Source organism: Poromitra crassiceps (genome assembly GCF_964638095.1).
Source record: "Poromitra crassiceps genome assembly, chromosome: 23".
Classification (NCBI taxonomy): domain Eukaryota; kingdom Metazoa; phylum Chordata; class Actinopteri; order Beryciformes; family Melamphaidae; genus Poromitra; species Poromitra crassiceps.
The window spans coordinates 21,956,683-21,972,633 of record NC_139639.1 but is presented as its reverse complement, the minus strand read 5'-3'; the positions used below and the strand labels follow the sequence as shown (position 1 = coordinate 21,972,633).

Sequence of the window (15,951 nt, the reverse complement as noted above, 5' to 3'; positions counted from 1 at the left end):
ACTTTTTAGCCTTTTTATTTTTATTTTACAAAAAATAACTTGTTATGCCTATTAAAAACATATTTTGGGGGGATTTGATCAGGTACACGAAAAGAAAGACAAGACAGCTAAACTGTCATCTCCCACGTGAGTTGTGACTGACATCCTGAAAAAAGCTTGAAAATTAATTTAATCACAGTGATCTTCTTCAGAGGACATAATAGTTAAGTCTGCCAGACTTGCATCAACATACTGACTTCATTCCTTAATACCTCTGCAGCTACAGGCTGTTGAAAGCCTGCAATTTAGTTTACTATTGATCAAGAGCTTGGACTAACCTGGTTGTTGAATGCAGCACAGCCCACTGAGTTGTAAAATAATTGTTTGCATGGTTGACTTGAAATATGTGACCAAATGTAATAAATCCATCAGCTGGGGAACATGTGTAGGTAGGTCTGTCTTGGTCAATAAATTTTATATCATCATACATCTTATTTTTTCTCCATTTATTGTCAGTTATATTATTATTTTTACATTACTTTTTTTTTACATTATCTGTTTTTTAGTGGGCTATACACTGAATGGTTCATTAGAGATAGGCAGATAACCATTTAGTGCAAGACTATTTTCAGATTGTATTGAGGGATCAACAATTATTATGGGCCATTCCATTTGTCCTGGGAGCTGGGGATTTCATGGTTCAAAGGTCAGGAACTATGGATGTGATGTCACCTGCCCTCTGATTTTCTCCGCCGAACTCGCGGGAGCCTCACCAGGCCTGATCTAAAAAATCCAAGATGGCGGCTCTGCCCTTCAACAGTAGTTCAAATGGTATCAGCATCAGAATAACTTTATTGATTCCCGATGGGAAATTGAGTCATGCTACAGTTGCTCACACTCACACGCTCACACATTTATTATAGCACTTTCTGTCTTTGTGTCTCATTAAATCAGTTAGACACACAGTGCTGTCTAACGTCTATCTGTGGACATGTGTTTGTATGTGCAAAATACTGTGAAATGCGTTGGTATCAGCTGTTATTTCTAACAATGGCTAGCTTGGCTACTAGTGGCTAGACAGAGCTAACTGGCTGGTTTCCCGGCTGTTTAAATGGAACGTCGACACCTTGGATGTGATGTCACTCAACTGCGATATTCCTATCGGTCCTTCAATTGGGGTACTGTTTACTGTGAATATGACAAGTCCAATTGTACGCCCATGGTAGTGGAATTTTTCTGAAAGCCTGAAGTTCACAACTTGTGACGTGTCTTGTGACGTTTTCAGAAAATGGCAGAGGCCATGGATGTGAGTGGTAATTAACTTTTTCATAGTCATTTAATAACCTATGTCTGCGCTAGGAACATGTTGATATTCCCAACAGTCTAATCTTTTTTCCTCATTAGGCCTCATGACCCACATGACCACTTGAAGGCAGCCCTTGTGCCCGCTGCAAATAGACATGACTGCATTTGTCTGCAAATTAGCTTTCCTACACTAGCCTAGCCTAGTCTTCATAAGATCATATTTCCATGGTCTTTCTTATCAGATCACATGCCAGCCACCATCCTATAATAAGAATGAGAAGTGTGTGTGTGTGTGTGTGTGTGTGTGTGTGTGTGTGTGTGTGAGAGAGAGAGAGAGGGAGCAGAATTGTGTTCGGCCACAGCTATGTCATTTTACGTGGGATCGGGCTGAATCTTTCAGGAAAAGTAAAGAGCACCTAACGGATCATTAGGGCAAATTAATTGCCCCAGTTAGCCTACCTAATGATGATTTCCCTAATTACCTAATGATGTGATGTCACTCATGCAATACTGACATCATCTGGTGACATCATCACTGATGACATGATCATTGAGTGCTTGAATGACATCACTGATGACATCATCCCGGGGGGGCGTCTAACTCCCACGAGTCCACAGAACGGAACAGGATCTCATAAAAGGGAGCAAGTGGGCACTGTTCTCTGTCTGTTCTGTTTCAATTTTTGTCCCACTGATGATGTCATAGGCATTGTTGTGACATCACTGATGATGTCATCAGGGATGTCATAAGACTGATGGTGTAATCAGTGATGTCTCCACTGATGATGTCATAGGAGGCATTGTGACTGATGATGTCATCAGTGATGTTCTTATGACATCACCAATGATGTCATAGGCAGTGATGTAAACTTAAAGGACACACACGCGCAAACTTAAGGGCAATAATGCCAGGTTCGATTATAAGTGGGATGTGGCAAGTTGCCAGTTGCTACTAGCAAAAATCAAATAAAACGCCACTATAACTCGGAGTTCCTACCCGCAAACTTGGGTATGATTTCTCAACCCCCAGTAGCTCCCACGTCATTTCAAGATGGCCACGCATGTTGTTTATGGTGAGAAACTTTTATCAGATTGAATGAAACATGTCATTTTGCGTCATGTTACTTGCTACTTCCCAGTGCAATCTCGAATGCAAATAGGTCGGATATGACATGTTGGCCACTTGCCACTTGCCAGCTCCTACCATTAACCTCACCTACCATAAACGAATGCAGCATACCATTTTGTGAGCAACACACACGCGCGCGCACGCCAATAGACCAGGCGAGGCCACACAGCAGCTGAGCTGCAGGCGAGGCCACGCAGCGGCCAAGCTGCATGGCCAGCTCGGCACCTGCAGGGTGGGCGACCATGTGCTGAAGCAGGAAGTAGGCGGTCACCTTGCTTCTAATGGATGTTGTGTCTCATCTCGCGAGATAAAACATATGACCGCGCGAGGCTCCTCCCGCAAATGAAACCGGCCATCTTGTTTCGCCGAGGAGGAGACGAGTTCAGGTTATGGCTGACTACAGTAACGTGGCTCCTCCGTCTTCTGGTGCTGGTGGAATGAACGACGCCTTTAAAGACGCGCTTCAACGAGCGCGACAGGTAAGATAGAAAATCAATTAACTTATCAATATATCAGTCTTGAAGGAATCGGTGGGAAATCGCGAGTTTCGGCTCTTATTCCGTCACTGGGCGCCAAGCTTTGGAGTTAAACCTGCAACATCATACACGGCTAGCTAAGCTAAGCTAACGTTACGCCACAGCGCAAAAATGTGGACATCATGGCTCCATGGTCGGTGAAAGTGATGATAGCCAAGTGTGCTTGATAGTTAAATATTCGATATGGAGTCGTTTGATAAAGTTGTACTCGCTTGTGTTAGTAAAAAACAACCGAGCAGCATTGCGCAAATATAGCTCGCAGGCTCATGAATGTGGAAGTATTCCTTTGTTGGGCCCGACTTCCGTGCCGAAGTGTAGGCCGCAGGCAGCCAGCGCGTTTCTGCCCAGATACAGCAGAGAAGATACCAGCTGCCCTGTGAAGGGATTCACTAAACTTATAAATGTGTTGTCTAACGTTATCTTTGTGCTTTTAGATCGCAGCAAAGATCGGAGGTGACGGCGTTGCGGCACCGACAACAAACGAGTTTGGTTACGGAGGCCAGAAAAGGCCCCTGGAAGATGCTGGTGGGTATTTTCCCATGCCTAACCTCAATATAGGTCAGTGGCTTAAATCGATTCATTGCAAGTTTAGTCTCGTCAGTTATGCTTGCTTGTATGTTTTAGCAGCTAAGGTAATGTTATTGGTTAACGTAGACGTTATTTGACCAAGTAGAAATGTTTTGTATTTCGATTGGAGCTGTAGCGATAATGTATTTAAACAAGGGATGTAATGTTGGTTTGTAATGTCTATTATTTATGACTATGCAGTCCGTAATATGTTTTTACATGTTAGTCTATCAGTGGCATGTGTTTGCATCTCAGCTTTATCTTAGTGCATTCATTGGCAATAAGACCACTAACAGTTTAAAGTATTCAATACCCCTGTTTCTTTGCCCTAACATTCATATTTTAGGCCATGCTGACAAGCCAATTTCAGATATATGAATCCCCAACTGCAGTTTGGAGAACCCGGTCAGGTCAGTAACATGATAATGGGTTCAACAGTGGGTTCTTATGTTGGCCTTTTCCCCATGTCTTCACAGACCAACCAGAGACAAAGAAAGTGGCTCCAATGTCCAATGACCGTAAGTATCAGCCCTGTCTTGATTATTCTGTAGTAATTGGCCTAAAGCAAATATTGTAAATTAATTTCAATACTTGCCATCTGCATTTGGATATGTAGTAATTGGTCAAAATTGTTAATTAATGTCTTAATTATGTGACATTGTGCATTCCCTTTATCTTGTGTTTTCTTTGTAGCGTTTTCAGCAGCCATGGGAGGAGGAATGGGTGGTCCCCCAAGGTAGATATTGAGAGTTGCACTGTCTCGGTTTTTGCCATCACATCAATTGGTTTTACACCCACATTTGGTCCCATATTACAAAGTCCATATTGACATCTACTTAATTTTTCATAATTCTCAGATCGACGACAGAGGAATTCAAGGTTCCTGATGGAATGGTTGGATTTAGTGAGTTGACTTTATTGTTATATACAAACACTAAACTTAAACAAAAACCTGCTGCCTGGTCTCTTTAATGTTATCGGATATTAAGATCATCTTTTTTCTCCACCAGTTATTGGAAGAGGAGGCGAGCAGATATCACGCATGCAGCAAGAGTCTGGGTGTAAAATACAGATTGCCCCAGGTAGGTTGAGATTTGCTACTGTGGTTGATAATGGAGATTTGAACAATAATGAATGGTATTGAACACATCTGTTGTCAGAAGTTGTGCGTTAACGCTTTTAACGGTTCCCTCTCTGTTATACAGACAGTGGTGGGATGCCAGAGAGGTCGGTAACGTTAACAGGATCACCAGACAACATCCTGTAAGTTATCAACCTTTGCCCCCCCCCCCCCCCCCCCCTCCCCTTAGCATTAATCTGCCTTTTTGTTGGCTCATTGTAGGTTCCAGGCTTGAATAGTTGTGATGGAATTGACTAATCTTGGTTTTAACCCCAATTAGGGCCGCAAAGAGGCTACTAACAGAGATTGTCGACAAGGGACGGCCAACTCCAGCATTCCACCACAACGACGGCCCAGGCATGTCTGTCCAGGAGATTATGGTCCCAGCCTCTAAAGCCGGCCTTGTCATTGGCAAGGGAGGGGAAACCATCAAAAGCCTTCAGGTGAGTCTCCAGTCAGCATCAGAGACCAAATAAAGTGGCAGAATGGTGGTGTAGTGACACTGTCCTTTTAAGCAGAGGGCATATTTGGCTCTTTGAGAGTCTTTAATTTGTGTTTCATTAGTGCAAAGACATCTGTAACGTCTCTGCAAATCATTGATATTCCCCCCCCCCCCCCATAACCCTCAGGAACGAGCCGGAGTGAAGATGGTCATGATCCAAGAAGGACCACAAAACACAGGCGCAGACAAACCTCTCCGCATTTCAGGAGAACCCTTTAAAGTTCAGGTGGGTGTCTTGACTATTAAACAACTTGATTTACTTGAAAAGTAAACCTTTATTGGGCCACGCAACAGTGTGATCATGACAATCATGAGTTGTCCCTGATTGCATCCCTGTTAAGAGCCCAGAACACTTAAAATTTAAAATAAAATGTTTAAAAAAGAACCCAGAACACTTTACTTGGGCCTAGTAAACACCTCCTTCACGTGGATGTAAGCCAGTGGAGTAGCTGTGTGATGGAAACCACTGTTCTTTCTGTCTTTCTCCAGCAAGCCAAAGAGATGGTGATGGAGCTGATCAGAGACCAAGGCTTCAGGGAGCAGAGGGGCGAGTATGGCTCCAGGATGGGAGGAGGAGGTGGAGGCGGCGGCGGTGGAGGAGGTGGTGGTGGAGGAGGAGGTGGTGGTGGTGGTGGAGGAGGAGGAGGAGGAGGAGGAGGAGAAAGCCTAGATGTGAGTATTGGTCATGTCCTTTCATCAGTTGAATGACAAGGTTATCAGTTGGAGGATGAGGCGTGGAGTGTGGTCTCTTAACTTTGGCCCTGTGTTCTCTCCTCCAGGTTCCTGTTCCCCGGTTTGCAGTAGGAATCGTGATTGGGAGGAACGGCGAGATGATCAAGAAAATCCAGAGTGACACAGGGGTTAGGATCCAGTTTAAGCAGGGTGAGTGTTGATGGTTTCACATTTTCATCTTGTTTATCTGTAGCTTAGACCCAGGAAGTTTAGCCTTTTGGTTGTAGAGGCCCGCCAATAATCCCAAGGTATAAAGTTTGATCTGAGGGTTACACCGTTGGCTAAATTACAAAATGTAATTTATTCAAATAAGACACTTGTATGGTCTGTGATGAAAACTCATGCACCACACTGAAAACGTGATGTATAACCCTAACCTAATCTGAGACATACACACAAGACTTTGCAACTTTATGCAATCATGTTAATGATTTGAAAATAGACTATTAGTTTAACATTATTTTCACAACAGAAATTTTACTTCACCTTTTGCAAGGAAATCCCCAAACTGAGATTATACTGCTCTCTCCTGCAGATGATGGCAGCACACCAGAGAGGATAGCCCAGATCATGGGTCCTCCTGAACAGGCTCAGCACGCAGCAGAGATCATCACCGACCTCTTGCGGAGCGTCCAGCAGGGGGGGCCTCCGGGACATGGTGGAGGCGGCAGAGGCCGGGGCCGCGGGCAGGGCAACTGGAACATGGGCCCTCCTGGTGGCCTGCAGGAGTTCACTTTCACCGTCCCCACCATGAAGACCGGCCTCATCATCGGAAAAGGCAAGTGCCCCAGCAGAAGAACTTCACATGGGATTTTTTTGGGAAACTAGGTTGTTACGGTTGGCGAGTATTCAATTACAATTAGTCATTTGGCACATGCTTTATCCAAAGTGACGTACTTGCGGAGTGTTCTTGAACTGTTATGTAATGTTCCAGGGGGAAAAAAATCTGATTTTATAGTTAGTTGGACTTGTACTTTATTCAAATAGACATTTAAAACATGTGTATGGTCTGTGATGAAAACTCATGCACCACGCTGAATATGTGATGTATAACCCTAACCCTACCCTAATCTGAGACCTACACGATAGACTTTGCAGTAACATAGTGGTTAGCGTCACGCTAAGCAACCACGTTGGTTATTTGAAAATATAATTTAGTTTAATAGAATCACAACAGAAATGATACTTCTACCTTTTGCAAGGAAATCCCAAACTGAGATTCTACTAGTTGGCAATGGAAAACTATAGTTATGGAGTGACTTAGTTCTGGATAAGGACGTCTGTTTAATAGAAGTGAAGATGTGTTTGACTGTTGATTTGACGTTTCTTTTTGAACGCTCCAGGCGGTGAGACGATCAAGGGCATCAGCCAGCAGTCTGGAGCCAGGATCGAGCTACAGAGGAACCCTCCGCCCAACGCTGACCCCAACCTCAAGATGTTCACAGTCCGGGGCTCCCCACAACAGATCGACTATGCCAGGCAACTGGTGGAGGAGAAGATCGGGGTGAGTGTTTGGTATTAACCTGGGAGGAGATGGCTAATTACTGGGTCATTCCTCCAGCAAATATTATTGGGATCTAGCAGAGAAAGACATAGGGCCATAGGCAAATGGCAGTTTAAACACTTGAACATGCTAAGTAGACTGTATGAATGAAAGCTATTGGAGAAAAGAATAGATTACAGCATCAAATTAACAGCAGCAGAACTGACTGAGGCAATTTGAAGGAATATAGAATAATGTGATAAGGGGAATAAAAAAAGAGAAATATATGCTGTATGAAATGAGTGGAACACTGGTAAAATATCAGTAGTATAATTTCATAAACTGTTTAGAAGGCCTGAAACAGCTGCTGTCAAAATATATACCCAAGATGCCTTACCCCGGAGATGCAAACTAGTCACCTTTAGGATGCCAAAATAGGGCATTTCTGTCTGCCTGTGTGTGTGTGTGTCAACCTTTTCATCCCTGTATCCTGATCGTGTCATGTCTGCCTTCTCAGGGACCCGTCACTCCAATGGGTGGACATGGCCCTCCTGGCCCCCATGGAGGTCCTGGCCCACACGGTCCCCCCGGGCCACCTGGCCCCCCCGGGGCACCCATGGGTGGCCCATACAACCCTGGACCATACAACCAGGGCCCTCCAGGACCACAGTGAGTACAGCAGACTGCTCTTATTTTAATATTCGTCACCTCGGAATTTAAGCTAGTTGCAGTCACTGTTGGTCTCATACACGTGAGTACAGTACAGGGTTTTGTGGGTTAATGCGTTTTTGTTTTTGTCACTTTCCTCAGTGGTCCAGGTCCTGCGCCTTACCAGCCTCAGGGATGGGGCAACGGCTTTCCCGGACACTGGCAGCAGGGCCAGCCTGATCCAAGTGAGTACCTGCTGCCATTGGTTCATGTGGCATAAGGAAAAGCAAGCCATGGCTCTCTTTTGAGCAAGTTAGGAAGCTTTCATTGCCATGGTTACCCTCCATGTTGGAGCAAAACTTCGCCCATCGTCCTCAGTGAAAATGACGAATCTTTTGAGGCATCAAAACTATGAAACGGGACAAATGGAATTATGCAGTGACCCACAGAGTGTTAAATCAAAACAATCTTATATTTTATATTTAAGTAGCCACCTTGTGCCTTGATGCCAAGGCTTTGGAAAAAAATTCATACACACAAGCATCAACATCACTGTATATCTTGTCTAAAAGAAATTTGAAACAAGCCTTTAGATCAAGATGACCTAAAGATCATGAAAATACAGTAGATTACATTCAGGTGTCATCCATATGAAGTATTATGTAGTGGACACAGCATGTTTTCCACAAAGTAAGGCTGAGCTGAGGTAACTCAGCCTTACTTTGTGGTGACTTAACATGTTTCTTTATGTGCAGATAAAGCAGCAGCGGATGCCAACGCGGCAGCCTGGGCAGCTTACTATTCTCAGTATGGTGGGCAGCCACAGGCTCCCATGACGCCCACCAGCGGAGCCCCAGGCACGACTCAGACCAATGGCCAAGGTAACAAGCCTGTTCCTCAATAGCCTCTGTCTTTGCTTCTGTAAGAGAGAGCCAGATCTGCTTAGACAGAGTAGTAGAGCAGTCTAGTTTAATGGCTTTACTCATTTCTACTTACTGGTTTGTCCCTGACCAGTGATGAGCTGGTTTCATCTTTAATTTACTTTGCGTCTTTTTTTATTTATTTAAAAATTGTATTAAATTTTTGACACCATGGACAGGATAGTTTTCCCCCACCACCCCTAGGCCGAGGGTCTGATCTAGGCAGGTGGAGGACAAACTGCCCTTAAAGAGAATGGTTACAATTACATTGTACCATTTTAACAGGTGACTGGCAGCCCCCGGGTCAAAGTGGACAGGCAGATTACTCCCAGGCCTGGCCTGGGAGGAATATTACAAGAAAATGGGTATAAACAATTAAACATAGCTTCAGTGTCCACCTATTGCCAAGAGACAGTCTAAACAGCCAGTGGGCTTTGAACAGGCTTCTTGTTGAGGTTTGGGAAGAAAAGCACAGTAAAGTACAGATGGCAGGCCGTGGAGCCTTCTCACAGCCCATTAGCCTTTTTCACTTCCCACCCAATTCACCCATTTTGTGTCTAAAGGGCAGGAAGTAACACGGGTACAAACAGAACATTAATGAGGGTTTCCAACTTCCAATCCATTTGGTGATCCAGTGCCGGGGCCCCATTACGGTTTTGCTTGCACCTGTGTTACTTCCTGCATTTTAGACACAAAATGAGAAGGGAAAAAGGCTAAATGCTGTTTAGAATGTGATACTTTTGACTGTGCTGTCAAGACACAGAATCACCTTTTTATGAGCCTAAAGGTCCTTACACACTGGGAGCGTCTTTTTTGTGCGATTCATTCGCACGTCAATATTTTTCGGACCGATATCGGTCAATGCAACCGTGCATACCAACGGCGAGGTTTCACCGGGCGTTATTGCGGTGTTTGTTTTTTTTGGACCAAGGTAGATTTTTCTGAAATTTGCTTCCGACGAGTTGCTTTGATTGACAGGTGGGTCAAAATTCACATCGCAATTTCGTGCTGTATATTCGCATTGCTCTTGGTGTGTAACAGCCTTAAGAGTAGCTTCGACTACCTTAGGGCTCTGTCCATACTGATGGTGGAGTATTGCCACCTCCTCATGTGCCTTGAATGTATTCCTGCGGTCTCGTGTGCATACTGTATTTGATGACTGAAATGTGTAGCTGTCTGCTCAGCGCCAGCTAATGCCAATTTGAATTTAATTGGATAAAATGCAAAGTGAATCAACGTTAATGGATTTGTAGGTCAGTGGTATGATGGGTGTAAGGAATGTAGATTGTGAGTTGTGTGCAGTTGTGTGACATTGTCTTCTGGTGTATGCTGTTTGACACTTGGATGCCCTTGACACCGTTTTCTTGTATTTCTAGGTCAACAGAGTCAGCAGCCTCAGGACTACACAAAAGCTTGGGAGGAGTATTACAAGAAACAAGGTCAGAACTCCTGCTTGTCAAGTCAAACTTGAGGCTGGGATCACACTTAACAATCTATCAAAGGTCATTCATTTCAAATTGGATCTGCATCATTGTTGCAAATCATTTTCTATCTTTTTTGATGGGTACTTTTAAATTTTCATAACTTTTTGTCGGGCAATCAGCTGAAACAAGCCTGTTTTTTCAAGTGTCTAATTTTGTGTTATCTCGATACATTTGCGCCAAGAAATCTTTTGTGGAAATGTTGCGTGGAACGATTAAGTGTGATCCTGGAGTTAGGAATAGGATTATTTGGTAGTCATATTAAGATGGATTTAAAGGGGAATGCTGTTTACTTGTAGGCCTTGGTGTTATTCATATTATATTATGATAGTTATTATAGATTATTATAGTGATAGTTCTGGTTTAAACGACCCAAATCCAGAAATGAGAGAATGAAGAATTGAACCTGTGAAGCCCCGAAGTTGTTAGCTGAAAGATTTGACAGATTTGGTGACTGTGCAGTCCGTCCAGGTAATTGGTATTTTGCCATCACACTAATTAATGCAAATTCAACCAATCTCTGCAATATTTACGGGGGCATTCAATTTGTCAAAAGGTTCCTCAATTTGCAATTTTAGCCAGTTCCCGTATTTTTAATGCAAAATAATCTCAAAACTAAGCAACTTCCATTGCAATTTTTGAGAAAAGTTGCCATTAGGTAGTAATATATTTTTATTTTTTAATTCCTCCCCATCAACTAGCAATTTGCGAAAAGCTGCTGCAAAATCAAGCCTTTTTGATCGCAAACAATCACAAAAAAGGAGGGACTATGTGAGCAGCCTAGACTGACAGTTGGAGAGTTTAATAGAGGTAATTTGCATAAGGGAAACAAAACAAAAGTATTCTGCCCAAACTTGATTTGCCTGTCGAGCAGCTATTTTTCATTCAACTCTTAATTTTGTTGTTTCTGCCTTTGGATGGGAGTTCATCTTGAAGAATTAATTTGACTACAATGCTTGATATATTATTGGATGTAATTTTTAGTAGTATGTCTATTAGTTGGATAGTAGGTCATGGGCAGCTGTGCTCCCCTTGCAGCCCTCTGTAGTAGAGCAGCTGCACCCACAGCTGCCCCAGAGAAAGACGGAAGGTTTCTGTCCCGCCACCCAGAGGACCGGTGGAGGGTTCGTTCCCCTTCTTACACGCACCAGGCTCTCCGCCTCAAAAGTAAAAGGATTACAACTCTCCAGATGATCTTAACATTTTTCATTGTTAAAGATGATTGGTAGCAGTTGAATCTCTGTGGTCATTATTTAGTATTTTGGTGTGTGTGTAAAGCTAGACTGCACCATCTAATGAACTTGAAGTGTGAAAGTATTACTATGCCTGGATAACAGTTTTTAGTCATTTCTTCATGGTGTATCTGTAGGTGAACATACAAATTCTAACCAAATACCACCGCAGATTTAGAATTTTTTTTTTAAACAAACCTCTCTGCCCCACCCATCATAATTTATAAAGTGGACATTATGAGAATTGGTGACTGCCACCACTTCATTATTGGGTTCAAAATTCACCCATGGTTTTGGCTGCTTGGTTACAGCCCTCCCCGACAACCTATTTTGACCATTACGGAAGCAACATGCCGTTTCCCTGTGACTTAAACCCAGCATTAGACTGTGTAGTCTATCTGTAGCAGAGGTTGTTTGTCGTACTAACAGCAGCTGGTGTGTTTTCCGCTCCAGGTCAAGCTGCCCCTCAGGCCGCACAGCCTGCAGCGGCCACGCAGCCTGGAGGCCAGCCAGACTACAGCGCTGCCTGGGCAGAGTACTACCGCCAGCAAGCCGCCTACTATGGCACAGCCAGTCCACAGGCCATGGGCGGCGCACCGCAAGCCCCTCAGGTACACCCCCGCTAAGAACCTGCCCTCTGCATCCATTTATCTCTGTCTCCCTCCCTGCGTCTCCTCTATTGTCTGAAGCTCTCTTAACCCACATTTCAAATCCCCGTGTTTTGAAAGAGACCGTGTAGCCACGTTGTTTCTGCCCTAACCCTCTTGTTCCGCAGGTTTTGCAGGGCGGCGGTGGATGCAGCAGCTCGGCAGATTTAACCACACCGCTTCCTTCCCATACAGGTTTTTAGCTCTTTATTTTGGGAAGCTGAGTCCAGTGTTTCTGCTGTTAACATGCAACGTATCTTCTATGTATTTCTTCTGCACAGGGCCAGTAATGTGAAGTGGACATAAAGTAAATGCTACATTGTCGATGTCGAAACAAAATCCTTTGTTTAAATGTTTGGATGCAGACGCCTTGATGAAGATCTTAAATTTCCCTTGGTTTGAAAGTGTTTCACATAGATGGCAGATTACCCGGCGAACACGTCCTCCCCCATTTTTTCTTTTTGTTTTTTGTTTTTCTTGTAAATGCTTTGTTTTTAGTGAGGTAATTATACATATGGTCATTCCAGCCCTGTATCTACATCAAATGTGGTTAGAACTCATGTTTATTAAACTGTAGTCATTACCATGTAAATCATCTCAGTTTTAAAATGATATGCCTGTTGTGTTTTGCAATAAAACAAAATGAAACCTCCTGTGTTGGTAAGTTGGGGTGGTAAAAAAAGAGGGTTGAAATGATGTATGTTTTTGTTTTTACCATGGGGATTTTGGAAAAGCTTCAGATGCAGGCCTGTTTTTTATTTTTTATTGTCCAAAATGGCTGACTCAAAGTTGCGCTGTCCTGTCTGTCTCTCTCCAACTGTCTACAAGGCTCTTAGATACATTATTTGCGTGCAATGATCCGGAGTGGTTCAGACCAATGAAGTTTCCTTGCCGATAGACCTTGTTTATACTCCTGTTACTGACCATTGCCCTGACTCTAGCAGTAGGCGGAAGTTTGTCGTAAGAAAGCTTAGAGGTGGCTTATGTATGTAACTCATGCATTAACTGCGTTGTTGTGGCATTCTTTTTAATCTTGCCTGGTTTGCTGACTTTGTTGAGGTAGTATGCACTGTGTTTTGCCTTGATAGTCACTTCCTCCCTCACAGGCAAGTTTAGAAAAGCGGTAAGCAAGTATTTTTTCCCAACATGTTCCTCAGAAAACGTGGTTGCAAGAAATGTTGCATATTTTTAGTGTTTTTGTGCCGTTCCTTTACAGGACAGTAAGGTAAATTGTCACTGTATCAAATGCATTGCATTGAAACATTTGTTCTCTCCCCCATTTCCAAATGTTTGACAGTGAACCCACATGTATAAATTTGTTGGACTTTTATAAAAATACCTTTTTTGATAATATAAACAATTGCAAAAGTCGTTTTTGCTGTGCCCCTTCTGTTAGTGTTTATCCAATATAAGAACATAGGTTTATAGGCTCGGGGTGGCTAAGCAGTCCTTCGTCCATGAGTTGAGCCCTCCTATACTGTAAGTACAATACTGTGACTTTAAGAGACAAACGCTTTGTGATGTTTGACAAGGTGCAAGCAAATGTAGTATTTTGTCAAATATATATACAGTATATATGCAATTTCCCCCCCTAAATTGTGGGTAAGTATAAAATGTTAGAAAAGAGGCATAGTACTTTGGACTTTTTTGATTCTTGTTCCACATGTTCTGTGAGACTGTTACATTTCCCCTTGTTTGACTTCACTGACTGCATAACATTCAGACTCTGAACGCATACAGTGTTGATTCAGTTTGCATTGTAGATTGTTGTAGATTCTCCTTGTAGGCAGCAATTCAGTGCCAGTTGGACTGTTTTTGTGTGTGTGAAGTCTGAACTGAGGGTGTCTAATTTACAGCGTTCTCTCTAACACTCCTGGTAGGAACTCTTGACTGTACATGTGGTTTCCGCGTTTTGAACATCTGACATGCTGAGTGCCATTGTCTAGTTGAGATGATCATGTTTTCAAATGCCATTTATTACCAGATTAATTCAAGTTGCTCAGAGGAGTCCTGTTTCATTCATGACTGATTCCAGCACCGTTCAATGTAGCATGTATAGGTTTCTGCAGTTTTATTTCTAATGTCCTATGAGCATGTGGAATGCCATTAGTGGAAGTGCTTCTGACTAGCTCAGCCATGCAGAATTTCTGTTGACATCAGACATACTATCTGAATGAGCACTGTTCTGAAAGGCTACTAATTTTTAAGTCAAATATTTGCCTGACTGCATTGTTCACTGATGGCAAACAGTGCAATATCTGATCTTTGCAGTGTCGTCCCAGACCTTGCACCTTAGGTTCTGCTGCAATAACACAGGTAAGCGAAACCTAAGGAAACCAGTGTTTTGACCAGTGACATGACCAATATACATGGTGCAAAAATGCTTACCTGTGTCGTTAAAAATGAATCTGTGCTTAGAGTCGTAAGCAATGTCCAGGATATTGAGTATCAGCAGCCCTTGTTTAAATAATAATGTGCTCATGAATGAATTGCATGGTATGAGCTGTTTGACTCGTTACATCAAGTTTGACTATCTGACTTAACCCAACTTGAACAAAAGTATTCCACTTGTTGCCTAGGCTCAGTATGGAAATATTGTCATTGTAGTATGTGCTTAGTATTTCCGATCTTAGACTTATTTTTGCATTCCGTAAGACTGGCAGTAATATCAATGATGCTTGACTTTGTGACCTCTTTGACTTTTGGTATAAACACATTGCATGCAATGCAAACCTGTTGTCAGAGGTTAGAAATGTGCTCAACAACCAGGTCGCAATCGTAAAATACATGCATTTTCTGTGGTGGTGTGACTTTGCCCCAAGTGCAGTGCAAATCGACTATTGAAACGTTGCTGCCTTCACTTCTCGCTCACAGTGTTGGAGGATGCTGCAAGCTTAGGTCGTAGAATCAGGCCCTGTGGTAGTTTGTCCCAAAAGGAGTCAATCCCACTGCTGAACGTAGACCATTCGAGAGCTCCAGTGATAAGGTAAACAGCAATGCAATGAAATGCAAATTCTGTGATTGAAAAGTGTTGGCCAGATACATGTTTTCAGCTCGGACTGACTGTTCTAACCATGCCATAGTGTATTCAGAGTTGTTTGATGGTAGTTTCAATTTTCTTGATTCGCTTGAATGCTTTCACCAATTAACTGTCATAATAGGAATTTGCTTAGAAACAATGCTTTAGAAAGTTGGACGAGGACCAGGAACCGATGTACTTTGTGGATGTCAATGAATGCCTTTTTTTTGGCAGTAAATTTGGCTTAGTGAGCTTTTTGTTGAAATTGAACCACACTTTATGTAGTGAAAGGTTGCATTATGTTCGAAGCTGTTCACTATGAGTGCGAGATGCTCTTTTCCTCTGAGCTAAGTGTCTCAACACAGTTCGTGGGGGTGTAGAAGACAAAAACACAATTCAGAAATAAGGAGCATGCCATAGAGGTAAACAAATTTAAGGTTTCATGTGTTGTGTATATTATCAAATGTATTCTTGTTTTTGGAATCACTGTTTTGACTTTGCATTGTTGCCATGTCCATTAATAAAAGTTGTCACAAATAAATTGGACTAATGTAGTTTACTTGTGTCTTTTGCATTCCAAAGGAAAACACTTTCACTGAATTCAGCTTGATCCAAGATTTGACAAGTACAGCCACATGAGTCTCGTATTAC

The 15,951-nt window shown here is 42.8% G+C and overlaps 1 protein-coding gene across 2 annotated transcripts; it reads left to right on the top strand.

Moving 5' to 3' along the window:
- The first annotated feature begins 2,785 nt into the window (after positions 1-2,785).
- On the top strand, positions 2,786-15,835 carry fubp1 (far upstream element (FUSE) binding protein 1). Of its 2 annotated transcripts, none has more exons than XM_083658919.1 (19): positions 2,786-2,892; positions 3,384-3,474; positions 3,993-4,034; positions 4,210-4,252; positions 4,374-4,420; positions 4,527-4,598; positions 4,722-4,779; positions 4,917-5,079; positions 5,266-5,364; positions 5,628-5,810; positions 5,918-6,020; positions 6,406-6,648; positions 7,214-7,374; positions 7,871-8,022; positions 8,164-8,246; positions 8,757-8,882; positions 10,298-10,360; positions 12,088-12,245; positions 12,563-15,835. In XM_083658919.1, exons 1-19 carry the CDS (start codon positions 2,803-2,805, stop codon positions 12,569-12,571), a joined length of 1,986 nt encoding a protein of 661 aa, XP_083515045.1. In that variant the 5' UTR covers positions 2,786-2,802; the 3' UTR covers positions 12,572-15,835. The 2 variants fall into 2 exon arrangements, with proteins under 2 accessions (XP_083515045.1, XP_083515044.1); XM_083658918.1 differs by having other exon boundaries at positions 2,788-2,892; positions 3,384-3,507.
- The last annotated feature ends 116 nt before the right edge of the window (positions 15,836-15,951 follow it).

Bases quoted from the DNA above. Each gene is read 5' to 3' on its own strand.
- fubp1 (XM_083658918.1), top strand. From the start codon at position 2,803: ATGGCTGACTACAGTAACGTGGCTCCTCCGTCTTCTGGTGCTGGTGGA. The intron at 4,035-4,209 runs GTAAGTATCAGC...TTTTCTTTGTAG, and splicing joins GGCTCCAATGTCCAATGACC to CGTTTTCAGCAGCCATGGGA. The intron at 8,883-10,297 runs GTAACAAGCCTG...TTGTATTTCTAG, and splicing joins GACTCAGACCAATGGCCAAG to GTCAACAGAGTCAGCAGCCT.